Source organism: Falco cherrug, chromosome 10 (genome assembly GCF_023634085.1).
Source record: "Falco cherrug isolate bFalChe1 chromosome 10, bFalChe1.pri, whole genome shotgun sequence".
Taxonomy (NCBI): Eukaryota; Metazoa; Chordata; class Aves; order Falconiformes; family Falconidae; genus Falco; species Falco cherrug.
In genome coordinates, this window is record NC_073706.1 from 16,213,961 (window position 1) to 16,233,501 (window position 19,541).

Genomic DNA, 19,541 nt, shown 5'->3' on the forward strand with positions numbered 1-19,541 from the left:
CCGGGAGCAGCGGCAGGCCGTGGCAGAGCCCGACACCTCCCTCCTTTCGTTCCCCGGGGCAGAGAGCCGGCCGTGGGCCCCCGCCCTGCGCCGCCGGGGCTGAGTGCGCCGGCTCAGGCCAGGCAGCCGCCCCCGGGCCCGGCGCCGCCGCTCCCCCTGCTGCGGCCCAGCAGACAGAGCGCGGCGCCGCCATGAGGCCAGGGCGGCGGCTCCCGTCATGCCGCGGGGCGCGTGGTGCCCGCCGGGAGCTGCGGTCCCGCGGAGGGGGCGGGGTGGGGGCGGTGACGGCGCGTGGCACTACAGCTCCCGGCAGCCCTCGCGGTTTGTTTTCCTTCAAACGAGGCCCAGGTCCGCCGGCCCCGCCCCTCGGCTCGCGGCGCGCGCGCGTCCCACCGTGTCCCGCCGCGGCCACCGTCGCCGAGCCCCGCCCCCTCCCCCCCGCTCCCGGCCCTTTGACCCCGTTGTTATGTCGGGCCCGAGTCGCCGCCGCCGCCGCCGCCGCCTCCGCCTCTTCCCCCGCCTCCTCCCGTAGCGCCCGGAGCCGCCCCCGCCCCGCGCCCCGCCCCGCGCGCCCGCGCGTGCCCGCCCCGCCCCCGCCGCCGCCGCCCGCCCGCCGCCCAGCCCGCCCGCCCGCGCGCCTAACGGTCCGCGCCCGCCGCGCCGCCGCCCGCGCGGGAGGAGGATGAAGGAGATGAAGCAGCGGAGGAAGAAGGAGCGCACGTGGGCCGAGGCCGCCCGCCTGGTGAGGGGGGGGGGGTGCCGCCCCGCCGCGGGGGGGCCTGGGCGGGCCCCGGGGAGGGGGCGCGGGGCTCGGCGGGGCCTCCCCCGCCCGGGGGCTGCGCTGGCTCCGGCTCCGGCCCCCCGCGGTGACGGGGCCGCCTGCCGCCGCGGGCGGGGTGAGGCCGGGGGCTGGGCCGGGGGCGCTGCTACCCCCCGCGGTCGGCGCGCTCCGGTGCCCCCTCCCTGGTTGTTTCCCTCCCCCAGCCCGGCGGGGAGGGGAAGCACCCGGCGGGGGGGGCCGGGGCTGCGGGGGCGCTGCGAGCCCAGCCCCGGGGCCGGCCGGGGAATGCGGGGCTCCCCCTGGGGCCGCCGCTGCCTCCCGCCGGGCCGTGGCGGGCCCCGGGCCGGGCTCGTGGCGGTGCCGTCCCGGGCCCTTCGGGGCTTCTGCCCGGGGGTGCCCGGCACGGGCAGGGCTGCGGCCGGGCTCGGGCAGGGGTTCAGGCGCGGGGGAGGCAGCGCAGCCTCGGGGTGGCCCGGCCGCCGTTCGGGGCTGCGCCGCTGTCAAAAGTTTCTGGTTTGATTCCTGAGGCTGCGGGTTTGGGCCCAGCCCCGGCAGAGCCCAGCGCGCCTGCCGTGCCTGCCCGGCTCTCCGTGCCTGCCCACGCCACGGCTGTGCTGAGCCTGGTGTCCGCAGCGCCCAGCAGCCGTTATCTTGTTGCTTTTCCCTTTAGGAGACGTAGCTGCGGGTGTACCTTGGTCTTTTTTGTCTTTAAGAATGTCTTTTTTGTCTTTAAGAATGTGCTTGTTGACGGTTTAAACTTCCAAACCCAGGTCTGCTTTGATGGTGCTTGTGTAGGGCTGTTGGGACGGTGCTGCCACTCGGCCATCGCAATGGGAGCAGAGTGATTTCCCTCCATGAAGCCTGTGAGCCGTATCTGTCTTGAACCCTGTTTATAGACCAGGAATTATAAAAATAACTTCTATGTCTTTCAGGTAGCAAGCACAAACCAGTCAGAAGCTTTATTTAAGGGCTGTGTTTGGAGGTGCTTGGGCTTGTTGCCTGCACGGAGTGCTGATGGTCGCTGCTGTCTGCTTTTGCAGCTGGCTGGAAGGAGCTTTGCTGTCTCTGGCCTCTGCCTAGCAGCTGCTCCCTCTCAGTGACACAGATCCGTGCAGGTACAGGAGTGGAGTAAGGGACGATCTGGCTGCCTGCTGTCGGCATGAACGAACCTCTGCAGTTTCCTCCGTGTAGCCCTGTCAGTGGTACTCGGCTTGTGAGGATACGAGTGTACTGGCTGTAGTAGACGTGTAGAAATGGATTTACAGGGTTTGAGGGTGGTTTTTTTCCTTTGTTTTTTCTTTTGTGCATGTATTTATTTTGGCTTTGCTGGGCCAGGTTACATTGGAGCACATAAACATTCAGAAGGAGCAGTACGGGTGAGTCCAGCTGAGACTCATGTCTGGTATTGAGGATGTTCAGGATAGCTCTTGGTGCTCCTCCTGAGTAAGATTTGTTTGGCTGTCAGAGTGTTTTCTTACTGCTTGCCAGGAGGAAACCTAATCGGACAAGCATCTATCTTCCAGCAGCTTGCATAATCTTTTGTGTGTAAATTATAATATTTTAGATGCACATGACTTAGCTTGAAAAACTGGAGAAGGGCACGAGCCAGCTGCTGTAGAACTTCACTGCAGGAATCTGGTGCTCTAGTACTTCATCGTGCAGTTCTCAAAGATCCTGGCTCTGTGAGCCAAGCACGTCACTGCGGGTGACAGGGATGCTTTCCTCGTAGGTGACCTCAGGGGCAGAGGCAGTACTGGGTGACCTTGCATTCATTCAGATGTTCTGAGCTCTAACAGGTGAAAAAAAAAAACCAAAAACAAAACAGTATTTATAGGCTGCCTAGAGCAGCACGTGAGACTGCGACTCTGAAGCAGTCTCCTAACACGCATCCTCACCCCGTGTGATGGCAGAGGGATGGATCGCTTCACACAGCTCCTCTCTCCTGTCGTTTGGTCAGAACCTCAGGCATAGGCACTGTGGGTACAGGAGATGTCTAAGCCTCAACAGCATCTTAGAGCCATTGATGAACCAGAAATAGAACAATCTCATACTAGATTATCCACTTAGACCTACAGTTGCGTAGCCGCACTTCCAGCTTGCAGGACTGATTGTAAATCCACTAAAAATAGATCTTTATTTAACTTGTCTTACATGTGCTCCCTGTCAAAATGCTTTTAATTTTCCTTTCTGACACACACTATTGTATTTTGTGTTCCTCTCTCTTTGTTTCTGAGAATCATCAGCAAAAGTGTATTTCAGTGTTGCTGCTCCTACAGACCTAATACTACACACATTCCATAAACTAAGCCTTTAAAGATTCGTTTGAACACTCAGAGCCGTAGGACTATTCAACAAGTGCTGTCAGAGCTGGTTGTCCGGTAAACTGATGGGGGGAGTGATGGAAACTTCCATCATTGGGGGCATAGGAACACTTGACTATGAGTATTATAAATAGTGGAGGAGGGGGGAAAAAAAATCTTTTTTGGGGGTAAGAAATAGCTAATGTTGTTCAAGGTGTAGCTCCTGATGGAAGGTTGACGTGGTGCTGGCAGGCTGGAGAGGGCTGGGACAGGAGTCCGGCTTCTGGTGGCTAAAGCTGCAGGACTGCAGGATCTTCTTCTTTCCCCCATTTCTGCCATTAAGCAGCCTGTACACTTAATATAGCTGTTGATTGGAAATTGTTCCCCTGAGTGTAGAATCTTTTATCTTTATGTAAATGCTTGTTGATGCTCAGTTTTAGGCTGTGTATTTCGCTTGCTGTGCGTGTCACTTGAGAGGGAGTTTATAAGCTGTGGAGAATTTCCTTCTATTTCAAAACCGGCATGTTCCATTTTGTGGATCTTGCGCTCAGCCTGGGAGTGATGTGTTTCCCCTTGTCAGCTGTCTCCTCCCTTTGAGTGATGGGGGGTGACAGTTCACGAGGAAGGCATGGAAACGTAACCTATGGAGGTTTTTTGATTAGTGGAGGAAGAAGGGTGAGAGAGCTGTATTGACTGGGAATTAAAACTGTGTACTCCCTCTGAATATGGCTTATCACTTTCTTTGATCTTTTCTTTAAACTCTTTGTGTTTTCATTGTGCTTTATCTCAGTTTACGTAGTTCTCAAATTTCCATCCCCTTCCAGGTTAGCACCACCAATGCTTATGATCTTCAAGCATCTGAAAAATGCGTGTTGGCTGGATATGATTTAAGAAATTCCTTTTATCACAAAATATAGTTGAAGTGCAGAACTACAGTGACATGGATTGGGGTTTTTTTTTACTTGTGGATGTTGGAGATGGTGTGGAGTTGCAAAAGTTGCACTGCACAACTTTGTTTTTTTGGGGTGTTTTTTTTTGTTTTGCAAGTGTCCTGTTCATGCCACTTCAGAAGGCAGACTGGGCTTTGTGCCTTGCCATGGTGCTGCAGTGACTCAGTTCTAGATGTCACTGATATAAATGGGGCATTTGGGTTCCTCCAATGGCTTCTCCCACAAGTCAGACTGAAAGATAGCGTGTTGCTGACTCCTCTAAAGCATGGTGACAAATGAAATCAGGACCGTGCATCATCGTGGCCATTACGTTGGGGGAATTTAGACCACAGTTACGATCAAAACCTTCCCAAGTGAATACCCCTTGCAGCTTTTCTTGAATGTTTCAGGCCATGTCCTGTGCCTGTATCGCAGCCGTTTTGCTCAGTCGGACCCAGAGGTCTGTTGAGTTCAGTGTCTTTTGCATTCAGAGAGCAGCGCTGTCTGCTTCAATGGAAGGCGCAGGAGACAGCGTGTTAGGCAGCTGTAGGGTAATCTGCTCCCAAAGAAACATCGTGGCTTACATCTACTGCAGCTTATTTTTGTTCATTGTTTCCTGTTTATGTGGGTAATCATCTTATCCACAGAAATGTCCGGTCCTGGTTTTGAATTCTTGAGTTCTTGCTTCTAGATGTTTTGGAGCAGTAAGTTCCACAGGCTTTTTTTTTTTTTTTTTTAAATAATAGCCTCTTTAGTTCTTTGCTTGTAAGTGGCAATTCTATTCTTCATGTAATATATGAAAGGATGAGTTGTTACTTATTGTATTGCCTATTTAATATTTGATTTTACTCATTTCTTTCAAAGGCAGGCTATGCAAATCTTTTTAGTGTCTCTAGCCATAACTTTTTTCCACGTCCTTTACTGTTATTGTTGTCCTTTTCTGAATTCTGTCCTTCTCTGACAAGAATTCTGGCTCTTACCCATGGTACCCTTCTTGAGATGGAGCGAAGATGAAATGAATGCAGTAATCCAAGGAAGGTATGCTGTTGAATTATAGAGTTGTACAGTAATACTTGTAGGGGCAGAAAAATACTGGATGCTTTATTGAAAGGTAGGAAGGTGTATGGCAGGGGGAACATGTTACATTGAGGGCTGCTAACCACCGAGCAGTTCTGAAGGCCGTACGTGGCAGCAGCTCGGTCTAACCTAAATTGAAGTCTGTGGTAAAGCTTCCACTGGTTTCATGCTATGGGGTCAAGGCCAAATTCTTCTTTTTCTCTCCTTCATGTTTATATTTCAGTTAATTAGGGACCAGATAAAGGTAAGCCTTTTGCTGTGCTTACCGTGACTCTGAAATTTTTAGTGTGTGTCTTTTGCAGATGAATAAAGTTTTAAGAGGCACATTATTGGATCTGAACCACAGTTATGGGGCAGTTCTGTTAAAGCAGAAGCAAATTCTGTAATGACACGTGGTCTTTCTGTCTTTTCAGGTGCTGGAAAATTACTCTGATGCTCCTATGACCCCAAAACAGATTCTGCAGGTCATAGAGGCTGAAGGACTAAAGGAAATGAGGTTAGTATTGATGATCTTGTCTAAAACATAGTATGGAGCATGGGAGAGACTGCGTATGAAGGCTTGTGTTGCTTCGTGCAGTTCTGCCCCATCTCCAGCCCACTTCTCTTCCTTTTTTTATCTTTCTAGCTTTGTAGTTTCAGATGACAGTATAGACATTCGTATACAGGTTGGGGTGGGGGGGGGCAGTGTCTGTGACAATAACTGGAAGCTGCTCTTGGATTTTTTGATAATGTACAGAGTCCCCTTCATCCATCTATTGTAAAATAAATGCCTGTTGCAGATCAGACTCCTGCATTGTGTTGTACTTACCACTTGTATGGTTCTCTCATAAGTAGCTCTCAGTAGTTTCTGCTATTGTGACTCTAGTTTGAGAACAGTTTAATTTGGTCTCCTCTGATGCTTCATTTCTAGAGCAGACATTATGTTTTAGGAGACTCGTAAAAGTCTTCATTTTATATTACTATACTAACTTCTGCTCAGATTTTCGAGCACTGTGGTAGCGCTGCTCACACTGTTGCGGCTCTTGACACTGTATGGAGGAGATGCCCATACAGTGGATTTCATATGGAAAAGAACCTGATACAGAGCCTTGGAAACGCTAGGAGTGGGAGGCTGTTTCCCTTGGTTAAATTCCTGTGACAGCAGTAGAAGAGAGATGCAGTGTGTCTTGCAGATCCAAAAGAATAGGTAACCATGATAGCCCAAATGCCTCAGCTAGTGCTGCATGGCAAAAAAAAGCAAGTTTGACTCTGAGAGACAGCAAAAGCAGTCTCTTTTGGCTGCTGCACAGTGGTTGACTGCTTGGGAATCCAGATGTGTGGACTAGTCTTGCTTCCCCCTCACCTTGATTCTGTGGACTCTTTTCTACCATGGTGTTTGTGTTTCCTGAACCTGTACTTTGCCCAGCTACAGAAGGTAAACTAAGTCCTGGGACCTAACAACTCAAAATTTTAGCTTGTTTCTGCTCCTTATTTGTGTCTGAAATCAGGAAACAGCTGAGATTGTTTGAATAGTGGAAACCAGTGATGCATACAGAGGTGTCATGTGTAGGAGTTCCATTGTTTGGAAAGGGACGATGCTGGCATGTGTTGCTGCATCGACACTGGAGCTGTTGGAACGCCCACGTGCCGCTGGCGATCCTTGCTGAGGAGATCTTCACCAATGTGGATGCAGGCAGTGGTTTCACAGCTCTGAGTCTTAATTCAGACAGGCTTTTAATGAGGACCTTCATATAGCTTTGTTGTAGTCAATACTCCACACCTTTCTTGCATCGGTCCTGTTACTTAAGCAGGTAGTTGAAGATCTGCATGCACAGGCTGTCCTCTGCTGAAGGCAGTAGCAGGTCTCTTTTCACACGTGTAACCTGTCTTGGTGCTCTCCCCATTTTGACAAGTGAACTGTCACAGTATGTTACTAAAGACCAGACTTTGGAGCATGTGTCCAGTTAAATCTCACAGAGTAAAATCGTTCCTTTAAAGGTCGGTGTTTTTCCCTTGGGATGTCTGCTCTTCCTTCCCCAGTCATTAATTCTGTGCTTTAAGAAAGGGCTGTTTTCTTCAGAGTGTAATTGTTCACAGAATAAAGGCGGTGATCCTGCCTGGCTGAATATGCAGCAGACCTTGCTGGTACTTGTGTAGCAGCCCTTCCTGAAACTCCATTTCCTGGAGGAAATGGCTCAAGGGGCTCGAGATGTTTTTCCCTTTGAATCAGCCCTGAGGCACTGCTCCCTGGTTTGGGGGTCACACTGGTCTGTTGCGGGGGCAGCGTTCCTTACGGGTGGCACTGATGGTCCCGCGTGGCTGACGGGACACTTGGGCCCAGCACCACTGCTGAGTCCTAGCTCCTAGGAGAGTTTCTTAACTGTTTGGGTTTTTTTCTCATTTTTTTTTTCTCAATTTTTTTTCTCATTTCGAGGAAAACTGCTTATTTTGCCATTCTGAGAAGGCAGTCTGCGGCTGGTTAGCGTGCTTGGAGCGTCTGTTGAACACAGAAGGGAAAACACTGTCTAACAGGACAGAAGGCTGGAATTTTTTTTTCATAGGATCTAAAAGAGTAATTTTTTCTGTTGCCAAGGCTTGTGAAGAAATGTCCAAAAACTAAACGCGTTCAGGGTGGAAATGGAAATTGTTCTAAGTTTTCAATTTGAGAAAGATTTTCTTTGAAATATTTTATCTCAATCCAGTTTTTAGTTTCACTTTCAATAATAATGAAATCAAGACCGCTTTAATGTCTCTTCCAGGTAACTTTCTGCCTGTACATGTGTAACTTACTGGAAAACATGAGATTTTGTGGCACAGAAGTTCCACCAGTGTGAGTGTAGGAAGGTTACTTTAACCAGGGAGTTACGTAGGACGTGACAAATTAGCACATCAGACCTTGTCTGTCTGACTCTGCTAGTGCAATTTTGTCTGTGACATGTGAGGGAAGATGTTCCAGAAACACACATATGTGTACAATTTGTGCTGGTTTTGTTTACATCTCTCTACTGCTAAAGAATTCTGGGGTTTTTTTGTAAAATCAATCCAACTCTGAAAGTTTCAAGCAGAGAAAGGGAGGAAACAGGTAAATTTGTTAAGCATCTAAAACGGACTGAGAGTAACTTTAAAATTGGTGTAACATTTCCTGTTTTCTGCTGGTTGCTTCGCTGTGATGTGTTGAGGTTGATGTACAGGTCAAAAAGGATAACGGTAGTACTGTTCTGACTGAGGTGCCCACCCCGTAAAGTTCATGAGCAGCATCTCGGTTCCCCTCAGCTAAATGATGCCCGTTTAAACAGGTCTTTCGGGCTGTTTTCTTGATAAGGCCATTTCTTAACACTTAATGTTTTCTTTCTTTTTCTATTTCAGTGGCACTTCTCCCCTAGCATGCCTCAACGCCATGCTCCACTCCAATTCCAGGGGAGGTGATGGACTCTTTTACAAACTGCCCGGACGCATCAGCCTTTTCACACTGAAGGTAAACGCTGAGTTCCTGCTTGCAGCTGAGGGCCGAGGTGCAAGTTCTGCTTGTTACGCATAGCTGAGTGTTAAACTGCCACGGAGCATCATATGAGCTGGATGTGCCGCATGTGAGAGTGTCATGTGAAAGGGTGTCTGGAATTCATTATTTCATTAGAGCTTGTACCTTTCAGCTATATTCAGCCATAATAATTCCTTTTTTAAAAAAAAAAACCTATTATTTCTTGAATTTCACAAAGAAGGTAAATCCTCTTATTCCAGTACTTGGTGTCCAACTCAGGTGGCTGCTTATCGAAACAGTTCCATGCTCTCCTTTTCTGCCAGCCTCAAGGGAACACAGCCAACCAATAAATTAAACTGGTCTGAGAGCTTGTAGCTACAAGTAAAATCTTGATAGAAAAATGTGTATTCATTTTTCTAGTTGTTTGTTTTGTGTTCCACTGCATTCTGTGTCTATTTAGCATCACCATTTTCCTCAGATCTTGAGATCTTTGTGGAATGTTTTTTATTTTTAGTTTATTGTCCTGCTCATCTTAAATGTTGAAAATGTTTCTGGTCTTAGGCTTTTCTTTTGCATTGTTTTGTACCATTGGGTTCCCTGATAAATGTCAGCATGGTAGACAACAGGTATCTCAGCTATTTCATTTGTTTTTTGGTTTTTTCCCCTGATATCAGAAAATGTTAAATTGTTGTGTTTTGCTGAAAATAGATGGCATTGAAATGGCTTTGATTATACAAATAGCAAATACAACTCTTAAGCTCCCTGTCTTATTATTTGGCTATCCTGACGCTACCTGCTCTTTTATAGTAAGAATGAGATACTTCTTTTTAATAGAAGCTGCTTGCTTGCAGAAAATTGCAATCAGTTATTATCCTTATGAATTTTGAGTATGTTTGAATTACTCAACTAGGAGGTGTCTATGAAGCGTGCTAATAGTTTATATGACTTCTGTTCCACTATGAGCCTAAATACACTTTAAAATACCTTTCTGCATCAAGGATTAAAATAGGGAAGATAAAAAAAATAAGCTTAAAAACTATATCCGCTAAACTGTCTGTTCCCAGTGGTTGGGAGGGAGGACCGTAGCCATGCTGGTTCTGTTTGCCCATTTAGAAGGATGCCTTGCAGTGGTCCCGGAATCTGTCTGTGCCAGAAGGGGAGGAGCTGGAGGATACAGCAGACGCAGAAAGCTGTGAGTCCAATGAAGCAAGCACTGTGAGTGGTGATAATGATGGTAAGTGTCTAATGACATTAATCTTAAACTATAGGATCTACTTCTGTGTCTGACTGAGTGCCCATTTCTTTCAGTGTCTCTTGATGACACCTCCTCTAATGCCTCGTGTTCCACTGAATCTCAGAGCAAGGGACCTGCTACTACCAGGGAGAGCTACAGAACCGCCTCCCAGGTAGGAAGAAGTGGGGCTGACGGGAAATGTGAAGCCTCGCAAGGGGAGCTTCCATTACTGTGTGATAGCTGGGTTGGCGTGGCAGGGATTAGTTGTGCACAGGTCCTCAAAGAGTTACAGGGCTGTTTGCTTAGGTGAGGAGTTTGCAGTGTGGGGAGGAGTCAAGTACAGGAAAGTATTTTTGAATTCTCTGCTATTCATACATGTTGACACCTGAAGATTTACCTAGGGGCTAGGTAGTTCTTTGAGGACTGTGCTGCTTAGAAGATTATTTTACCTCTCCATAATGTCTTTGTTCCTTTGGATATTTTCTTTTTGTTTGTTTCTTTCTGGACTGCAGACAACCAAACAAAAGAAGAAGACTGGTGTAATGCTGCCACGTGTTGTCTTAACACCCCTGAAAGTAAATGGGGCACACATGGAGTCTGCCTCAGGTGAGCATTGCTTTTGTTGTGGTGGTTTTCTAATGACATTATTTCTAATAATAATTCAGTAGTCCCTAGTTATCTGTAAGTTTGCCTGAGGACAACTTTTAACTCTTGACGAGAATGCATGTGACCACAGAGAACTCTGTGTACGTTTAACTCCACCAAAATAGTTGGTAGATAGGCAATAGCCTGTAAATACTGGATCTCCTATTAGCACGTAATTCTTCTCTGTTAAACCACTCTCCAAGTTGGGCTTCTGTTGGTCTTTGTATATTTTTATGGAATCGTTTTGCTTTTAGGCTTCACAGGGAGGCATGCTGATGGGGAGAGCAGCAGCACATCCAGCAGCAGCAGCAGCTCTTTGGCCCTGTGCAAAGCCACCTTGCGCAGTAGGACAGAAATAAACAGGGATCCTCCGCAGCTTCTGAGAGGTATCCGAAAGCCCACAGCTGGTAGGTGTTTCTGGTTAAAGTTAGAAAAATAACTGGCCGTAAAAGCAGGCAATGTTGAAGTCCGTGTATATCTGAGAAAAGAACAGCGAGGCTGTCTTCCTTCAGAAGGCGTATGATGACCTTGAGGCTCACAAGCCAGGTCTTCCTCCCTGAATGTTACTGAGGCAGTAGTTTAAAAGTTTGCCTAGTCTGAAGAGCAGCATCAAGAATTGTACATGAATATGACAGAAATGTGGCCTCATATCAAAATTCCAGATGCATGTGTGCTAGCTGGTGTTCGAGAGTCTTTCTTCATACTTCAATGCCACAGTCTTTTCTCATATATTTTGCTCCTTTTGCTGTAGTAGTTTGAGATTAAACTCTTGCCTGTAATGCTGAAATACTTTTATATGACAATGATTATTTTATTTGCCTGTCCTTAAACTACAGGGCAAATGAAACGAAACAGGGGTGAAGATATTGACTTTGAAACACCTGGTTCCATTCTTGTCAATACAAACCTGCGAGCTCTGATAAACTCCAGAACCTTTAATGCGCTCCCATCACACTTTCAGCAGCAGCTTCTTTACCTCCTTCCAGAAGTTGATAGACAGGTATGAGGGTGCAGCATTGGAGTGTTTTCATCACATCGCCTCTTGGTTGCAGAATGGCTGGAGCAAATGTTTTTTTCTGTTTGCCCCGTCAGGTTGGGGCTGACGGGCTGATGCGTCTCAGTGGCAGTGCTCTGAATAATGAATTCTTCACCCACGCTGCGCAGAGCTGGAGAGAACGACTAGCTGATGGTGAGCAGCTTTGCTTTCCTGGGTGGCTGGAGGATCGGTACTCATGGGATTATTTTTTGGTTTGTTTTGTTTTCTTTTACAGTTAATGAATGAGAGTTTAGTCCAATTCTGCAGTCTTATCTGACTATGTTGCCCCCAACTTGTCTTCTTTTTTTGTTTTGTTTTCTTTAAAAACCAAAGATGCATTTTCCTTTGGTGCCACGGGACTTTCAGAACGAAGTGGTTGAGGTGTAAAGTAGTGTCAGGCTTATCTTTCCTTAAATGGTGGCCTCTGTCTGGAAAAACATGATTCTTTTTTTTTTTGTCAGACTTGCTTGAGGCTGTGTGACCATTGCCCGTAAGGAGTGGCTGGCAGCATGTAGATCTGTAGTAGGGTGGAGAGCAGGGCGATAACAGAAAGTCTGTCCTTTGTATATAGAGCTGCTGTACTGTTAAAACACAAAAGGTTGCATTTGCAGAATCACTTTTGTTTGGAACTGAATTTCAGTCTCTTGCCTTCCATGTAGGTGAGTTCACCCACGAGATGCAAGTTCGAATTCGGCAGGAGATGGAAAAAGAAAAGAGAGTGGAGCAATGGAAAGAGAAGTTCTTTGAGGACTACTATGGGCAAAAGTGAGAAATTGTACCTCATGTGTCCTGTTCTGTCTGTGTTGATGCAGGTGGCAGGGTGTGTTTCTGCTTGTAGATACCTGAGAAGTTGCAGCATAAACTGCTTGAAAAATACAGGTTTTGGGGTGAAACATTCAGACTGTTGCACCAGGGAAATCCTTGGTGGAATTGGCTGTGTCACAGCAGAATTTTGTAGCCTGTGTATGTTTTTTTCCAAGACAAGTTAATATGACTCGTTTTCCATCAATAATTTTTACATTTTCTTATTTTTCTCATTCCCTGTGATAGTCATGTGGGATAGCAAATGTATAGGTTATCTCATTGCAGACTGACTTAATAAGGTTTTGATGAGTCTCTGCTTTGTGATGCGTTACTATGTATAGTTGTGTGCAGTACAACTATAAGTAAAAGATTAAATGCTTAAATTGGGATGGGCTGTAGCTTTTAGCTGGTTTTTGTGTTTGCCTTGTAGGTTGGGCTTGACCCAAGAAGAATCCCAGGAGCAGAATTTGGTGCAAGAAGATGCCGAGAACAGGACAGGACTGTCTGTTAAAGGAGAAGCAAGACTGCCGCGCGGTCCGTCTACACGGCAGAGAGATGGGCACTTCAAGAAGCGCTCTCGGGCTGACCTGAGATGCAGAGCCAGGAGGAGCCTGTACAAATTGCGTGAACCTGAGCAAATGGAGGCTTCCAAAGAGACTGCTTCTGTAGGACCAGATTCCTCTCTTCATAAAGAGACAAAGCCTGAAACAGACCTGAAGAAAGATGACCTGACGAGCCCTTCGGCTGCAGTACTGAAGCCAGAGAGTTCAGAATTGCACCTCTCTCCAGAGACTTCCAAATCACACAGTAAATCGGAGGATCTGTCACTGGCAGCTGCAAACAGAATTCCCAGTTTGCCCCCAGAGTACTCTGCTCGGGAGTCCAAGGACCAGAAGAGGAAATGCTTTGAGGAGGCTGCCTCTGCATCCTTCCCCGAAAAGAAGCCCCGGCTTGAAGATCGTCAGTCCTTTCGTAACACAATTGAAAGTGTTCACCCAGAAAAGCCACAGCCTACTAAAGAGGAGCCAAAAGTCCCACCCATCCGGGTAGGAAAGAGAATTATAGCTGCTTGGTATCTCGGGGCTGTCACGCTCAGTAGCATCAAAACATTATTAAAATGTCAAGTGTTGTCATCTTAAGCGAAGAAGTGGAAGGGTTTCACTGGTAGAGCTGGCTAAGTAACTCTGAATACCACAGTTTACAATCTTATTTAGACAGGCAAAGAATGGAAAATCATGGCAAGGTTTTTGCACAAGAGCACAGGGTAACCTTGATTTACTCCGTTAGTTTGCATTTCTGTCGATACAGGAACGACTTTTCCTGAAACTAGCTGACTTGCAAAAGAGTCCTTCAGATTCTGCTCTTTGTCCTGTGTAATTTCTCAGTTCCTTTCCTTTTGGGCAGAATCTTAGTGTTCCTTCTGGCTTTTCCCATTTTGACTAGAGGCATCCATCTTAGCTTCAGGGCAGTCATCCTGATGTAAAGGAGACCATTTTGATTTCTGAAGATCTGTATGTAAATCACTTATTTCGTATTTGTCTGCAGCCTCTGGTAAAACAACGTTAATATTTACTGAGCTTTCATGTATCACATGACAGAGCACATAAGCAGAGGTTACAGGGAGCTTGCTACTTCTCTGCCAAAATTAGTTTTTTAAGTTGGAATTTTAAATTTTCGTTGAATTCTTATGGTAAGAATTGTGATGAACGGATGCTAATGAAGTGCATTTCACTGTCTGAAGTAATTGCTTTTCCCTTTCTTTCAGATTCAACTTTCACGTATTAAACCACCCTGGGTGGTTAAAGGTCAGCCCACTTACCAGATATGCCCCAGGATCATCCCCAACACGGAGCCCTCCAGCCGGGGCAGGACTGGGGCCAGAACACTCGCAGACATTAAGGCCCGTGCTTTGCAAGCCCGAGCCCAGCGAGAAGCTGCTACAGCCGCCATTGGAGGTGGGGGTGGCCCAGGTGGAGGGAGAAGCACTGATGAAGGAGGTGGTGGAGGAGAATCCAGCAGCCATACAGAGCACCGGAGATCAAAGAGAACTCATGGAAAGCGTTCGTCAGATCTACAGCGAGCACAATTACTGTCGTCTCTCCATCTGAATGGAGAAAAGGTTCACTCCGAGGTGGCTTCTCAGGAGGCTGACAGGAATTCCTTCCTCTCTTCGAGACAAGAGCCCTCTTCTTCAAAGAGCGAGGGAAGTGGTGTTCTGGAACGCGCTGCAGGCACTAGCTCAGGGGAAGCTCAGCCTGGTGATCGTTCACCTAGAAGGCAGTTCTGTGATGCTTTGACTGGGTCATCCTTAGACAACACGACTCCTGAGAGGCAGGAGGAGAGCCCTGAGCAGCTCCTCTGTGACCTAAGGACCGAAACCCCATCTTGTGTTGCGTCACAGGAGAGGCAAAGTACAAAGCTGAGATGCGTGGGTCCTCCAGTAAACGGTCTGTTGTGTTCTCAGGTGCAGGGAGCTGCGCTCAGTCCTATGGAAGATGGGGTTGTGTTGGAACTCAAAGGTGTTGGTGCTTCCACCGTACAGCTGGATTATCATTCTGATGTAAAGGAAAGTTCCTCCAGTTGTCCTGCTCTTCTGCCAGAATTGTCATTGGGAGGTAAAGAATGCCATGAGCCAGAAATGGTGTCTAGATTTAGATTTAATGGCTCCGAAACATGTGTGGCTGATAGCGATAACTCCAAAACAGTGACTGCTGGAGTGGAGAAAGCCGTCCCCGTGCTGTGCAACTTTGCACACTTGCAGGCAGAGAAAGAGTGTGATGGCAAACTAAGCAATGAAGAACAAAATGCAGAGTCTCTGGTGAAACCTTCTTTACACGATGACTTTATTTCTCAGAAAAGGATAGATACCTCTGAAAAACTTCGGCAGCTGAGGGAGAGGTGCCCCAGAACAGAACCAGAAAATGCACATCAGCCACTGAGAGAGACCCAAGAGTTCAAGACAAATGGAGATGATGAAATACAGAGTACACACAGTGAAACAACAGATACTGCTTCAGATTTTGAAGGTGACGTACCTGATGAGAATGTGGAGATGGATGTATGTTTCAGAAATGCCGGCTGTAGGGAAGTGGCTGGGAAAGACTCCTCCTGTCACAGCAGCACTGAGAGATGCAATAGGATTAGAACAACATCGTCTGTGGAAACAGATAGTCTGGCCTATGTTGTGGACTTCCCTGCAGCGGTGAGCGCTGCACCTCCATCTCAGAGATGGGGACCACATGCATCGTTGCCCCAGAAAGCTGAGCAGCCGACAGGTTCTGCTCGGCCCGTATCCTCTATTGAAACCAACAACCCTCTGGTGATGCAGCTGCTTAAGGGGAACCTGCCACTGGAAGAAGTTCTCCCAGTATCTCATGCCAACATCAAGGTGGAAATTATGCAGCCACCACTGGACAAGCAGTCAGAAAGCCTCTCTCTGCAAGTGGAGAGAGGTAGCAGTTGCTATTTTGGCAAAGAGTCTTCTGCAGATGTAGGAATAAAGGGGAGTGCCCTAAGCAGGAGCGATGACTTCCACTCAATGAGGTCTTCCATAGATCCCCAGGAAAATAAGTGCGGATCAGGAGCAGCGTTGCCTAGAGCAGCAGATGCGGAGGATCAGTCTATTCCAGAAAAGCATTCCAAAGTTGGCTCGACTTTAAGCTGCCGAGACCAAGTGGCAAATGTGGGAAGTGCCTCTCAAAAGCCTGAAGATACGGGCCCTCAGGAAAGAACTTTTCCTTCCTGTAGCTTTGAGGAGCAAAAGGAGTTGCCCAAGGTCCATCGGGTGCCACAGCACAACCCATTGGCAAGTGTCGTCACAAATAAAAGTCCAGAGAAGTTGAACGCCTCTACGGAGCCTCGGTTTTTATCTCCATCTGTAACTTCTCTCAGTCCGAGTCAGACGGGAGGTGTGTCAGTCAATAAAAATTATGTTGGAGTTCAAGGCAAAAAACTCTTTGGTTCCGGTTTTCCTTGCAAACCCAGTGTTAGACTACATCACTCCAGAGCTTTGGATCAAGTTTCAGCCATGGGAACCTTGTCTCCCAGCAAACAGATTCCTGTAGACAAGAGCTGTGCATCGGGAGAAGGAATCCCAGCTGTGAGGGAAGAATGGACTCCAAAGCAGCACACCAATGGCCTGGGAGGAATAAAAAATGAGAATGTGTTGGCATGTGGCAGCCCAGCCAAGAGGAACACAGAGAACCGGAAGGATGCAATGCAAAACCCCACGGAGCTGACTGAGCATTTGCAAAGTGTTCCACTGGTTATGGACTTGCCATTTTTTAAGTTTTCAAGGGAACCAGGGAAAGGACACAATCACCCTTTGGAGCCTTCTTCCATACCTTCTCAGCTCAATATCAAGCAAGCGTTTTATGGGAAGCTTTCTAAGCTGCAGCTTAATTCCACCAGCTTTAATTATTCATCCAACACTCCAGCTTTTCCCAGAAGTCTTGCTGGAAGCATGATGCAGCTAACCCACAAAGCGAACTTTGCTGCAAACCATAATACGTCCCTTTCTGTGCAGATGTTTGCTGATAGCAGCAGTGTTGACGAGATACCGTTCAAGTGCTCGTGCAGCCTTAAAGCCATGATCATGTGTAAAGGCTGTGGGGCGTTTTGTCATGATGACTGTATAGGACCCTCTAAGCTTTGTGTATTGTGCCTTGTGGTGAGATAATAAATTATGGCCATGGGACAAATTGTATATTCAGTGTGTGTATTTTGATAATGACTGATCCTAAAACCTGTACACAAAATACTATTCTGTTTATAGTAGAAATGCTATTACACTTTGTTTTGGTGAGGAAAGTTGACTTGCCTTCCCACTAAAACCTACAGTGCAAAACCCTTTCTTGCTCACGGTTACACTCCAATCTCGGTGGGCTGCGCCCCGCTGGAGCGATCCTTCTGCTTCGTGCTATTGTGGAAATCCTGATTGTGCTTTGATACACGTGCTGAGGCTAACACCTGAGCGAGAGGCAGTTTGCTGTGGCAATCCGTGGACCCTCTTGTCGAGGAAATCTACATCCAAAGGAACTGGAACAGGGTGTTTTCTATTTCAGGGCTGCGCTAGGTGAGGCCCTACAGTCTTCCACTCTCCCTTTCTGCCATCTCCATTCTCGGTTTGCATGGGAAGTGCTGCTGCACAGTGAGCGTAAGCAAAGAGCTTGCTCTGCCGTGACGGTTCTGTACGGTTTTTGGATGCTCCAGCAGAACGTGGTGCCCAGTGACGCATGCTGCGGGTGGCTGTGGAGCCGTATACAGCGAACCATATACTGGATGGAGCCAGCTCGGAGGATGCAAGAAGAGGAAAAGAAATAAAATAAAAAAAAGTGGCAGGTGCCAACCCGATGCCTTCTGCTGGTCTGCAGGAAAATGTGTGGCCTGGGGAACTGTGTGCCTGGCTGAACTCTTGGACCAGCCGATGTGACTGCCTCTTTTGGCTGACTTCCACAAACTTGTGTGAAACGTTGGAGGTTCCTAGAAGCTCGTTTATGTGGCCTGCAGTCTCTGCATTGCAGCCCTGCAATGAGGACTTGAACACGACAGCATCTGACCACTTGCAAGCGTCTAGCTGTGCATCTGTGTGATGATCATCCTAACATTTAAAGCAGTGTTTTTTTCTTCTTTTTTTTTAATATATTTTCATTTTTGGATGTATAAAGTGAATTATTTGGCTCCTGTAAGTATCCTCTATGCATCTGTTTGATCATGTATTTATATGTTGTACACAGTACTGGCCAACTCTGTAAATGGATGTAATGTACATAGAACATAAAGGGTTCTTTTTTCTTTTTTTTTTTTTCCCCCTTGGATTTTCAGGCTCTACAGCAGTATTGCATTAAAGTGGTTGTTAGTTATTAATCTGCATCTGTAGTCAGAGCCACTGTATTCTGTCTTGGCTGACGTGAGGCTCAACATGCAAAGGTGTGTCTCGGTTCTGACAGCCTCCCTCTGCCTGGGCGTCCATGCCACGTTGTGCAGGTGACTGGTGTGCAGACTCAAGGATGACCTGGTGGGATTTGCCGAGTCGAGCGCGCTTCACTGGTCACTCCTCCAAGCTGCCGGCAGTTGTTGCTGTAACTGATCTCCTGGAGCATGGCTGTAGCTGCATTGCAAGAAGGTGAACATCCTTGTGCATCCATAGATTGAGAGCAAAACTGACTTTCTGCCTCTTTGGAGCGATTGCTAATCGAGTGAATTGCTTCACTGTGGGGAGAAGTCAGCTCTCTTGTTTAAGCAGGCAGTAGCAAGAATTATAGGGGGTTTATTTTCATTTTTTTTCTTCTTGTCCCTTTTCTAGCTCTGTCCTACCTCCCTTGACCGTGTGCTTTTTTTTCTCTCTCTCTCTTTTTTTTTTTCTTTTTTTTTTTTTTTTTAACATGCAAGTCCCTATTTGAGATGCAAGCCTGAGGGATGCAACAAGTTTAGTCTGTGAAATGGTTTATCCTTAGTGCATCTGACAGCCTCATGTTGTGGGGACGTGGGAGGGAGACCAACACGCCTGCCCGCACCCTGGGGTGAACAGGACGGTGGTGGTGGAGGCGGAGCGGAGGTGTGAAACCTGCTTACCAAAGATAGGGAGTGGAGCTGGGGGTCTGGCTCTGCCTCCTTTGGGGCCACTGTAGTGTGCAGATTGAACTGGTCTGGTTTGCAGAGCCCTCGGGGGGGTCTGCTCATGTATGTCCCTTGTGGTATTGGAAAAATAAACACTCTGTAAAACCTGCATTTGTGGTTTCAATCCTCTTTTTCTGAAATCATCCTCTGTGCTCTCCAAGGCAATATTGCTTTTCCTCTCGTGTTTTTTAACTGGGAGCGTTCCAGAGCTCTGCTCAGATGATGAAGGCGGTGGGGGTGGGGGTGGGCTGTGTTGCTGTCTTGGCTTCATTAAATCGTGTTTTATGCACTTACAGATAACTGAAGACAGTGCACCTACTGCAGATGCGGTGTGGCTCTTGGGACTCGGATACCCTGGAGCCTCCAAAAGCAGCAGCGTGGCTGCGGGAGCGATGGCTGCGACTGCATGAGCCCCCCGGTAACGGGGCTGCCTGCCCAGCTGGGGCGATGCCCATGGGCACCGTGAGCAGCCCCGGTGCTGCCAGGCAGGTCTTGCTGCTGCTCGTACGTGCCGTTACGTTGCTGTCATAATTGCTCGATAAACAGATCTGAAATTGTTTTCTAAAGAGCGTGACAGCGTGATACCAGTTACACTGTTTATTGAAACTGCCTGTAAACGGAACGTCGCTGATCCACCCTTCCTCTCTTCTAGGTAAGAAA

General features: G+C 47.6%; 2 protein-coding genes across 3 annotated transcripts in view; one reads left to right on the plus strand and one right to left on the minus strand.

Annotated features, from left to right (window-relative positions):
- BCL2L1 (BCL2 like 1) overlaps positions 1–19,541 on the minus strand; it is a 198,432-nt gene that overhangs the window by 173,298 nt on the left and 5,593 nt on the right. The gene's annotated exons all lie outside the window — the stretch shown is intronic.
- On the plus strand, positions 588–18,992 carry ASXL1 (ASXL transcriptional regulator 1). Of its 2 annotated transcripts, none has more exons than XM_055722600.1 (12): positions 588–742; positions 5,501–5,583; positions 8,433–8,541; positions 9,658–9,778; positions 9,853–9,950; positions 10,291–10,384; positions 10,678–10,830; positions 11,260–11,423; positions 11,516–11,612; positions 12,119–12,224; positions 12,694–13,309; positions 14,029–18,992. In XM_055722600.1, the coding sequence occupies exons 1-12, from the start codon at positions 683–685 to the stop codon at positions 16,939–16,941; spliced, it is 4,614 nt and encodes a 1,537-aa protein (XP_055578575.1). In that variant the 5' UTR covers positions 588–682; the 3' UTR covers positions 16,942–18,992. The 2 variants fall into 2 exon arrangements, with proteins under 2 accessions (XP_055578575.1, XP_005444894.1); XM_005444837.4 differs by lacking the exon at positions 588–742 and adding an exon at positions 4,120–5,048.

Bases quoted from the DNA above. Each gene is read 5' to 3' on its own strand.
- ASXL1 (XM_055722600.1), top strand. From the start codon at position 683: ATGAAGGAGATGAAGCAGCGGAGGAAGAAGGAGCGCACGTGGGCCGAG. The intron at 10,385-10,677 runs GTGAGCATTGCT...TTTTGCTTTTAG, and splicing joins ACACATGGAGTCTGCCTCAG to GCTTCACAGGGAGGCATGCT. The intron at 12,225-12,693 runs GTGAGAAATTGT...TTTGCCTTGTAG, and splicing joins GAGGACTACTATGGGCAAAA to GTTGGGCTTGACCCAAGAAG.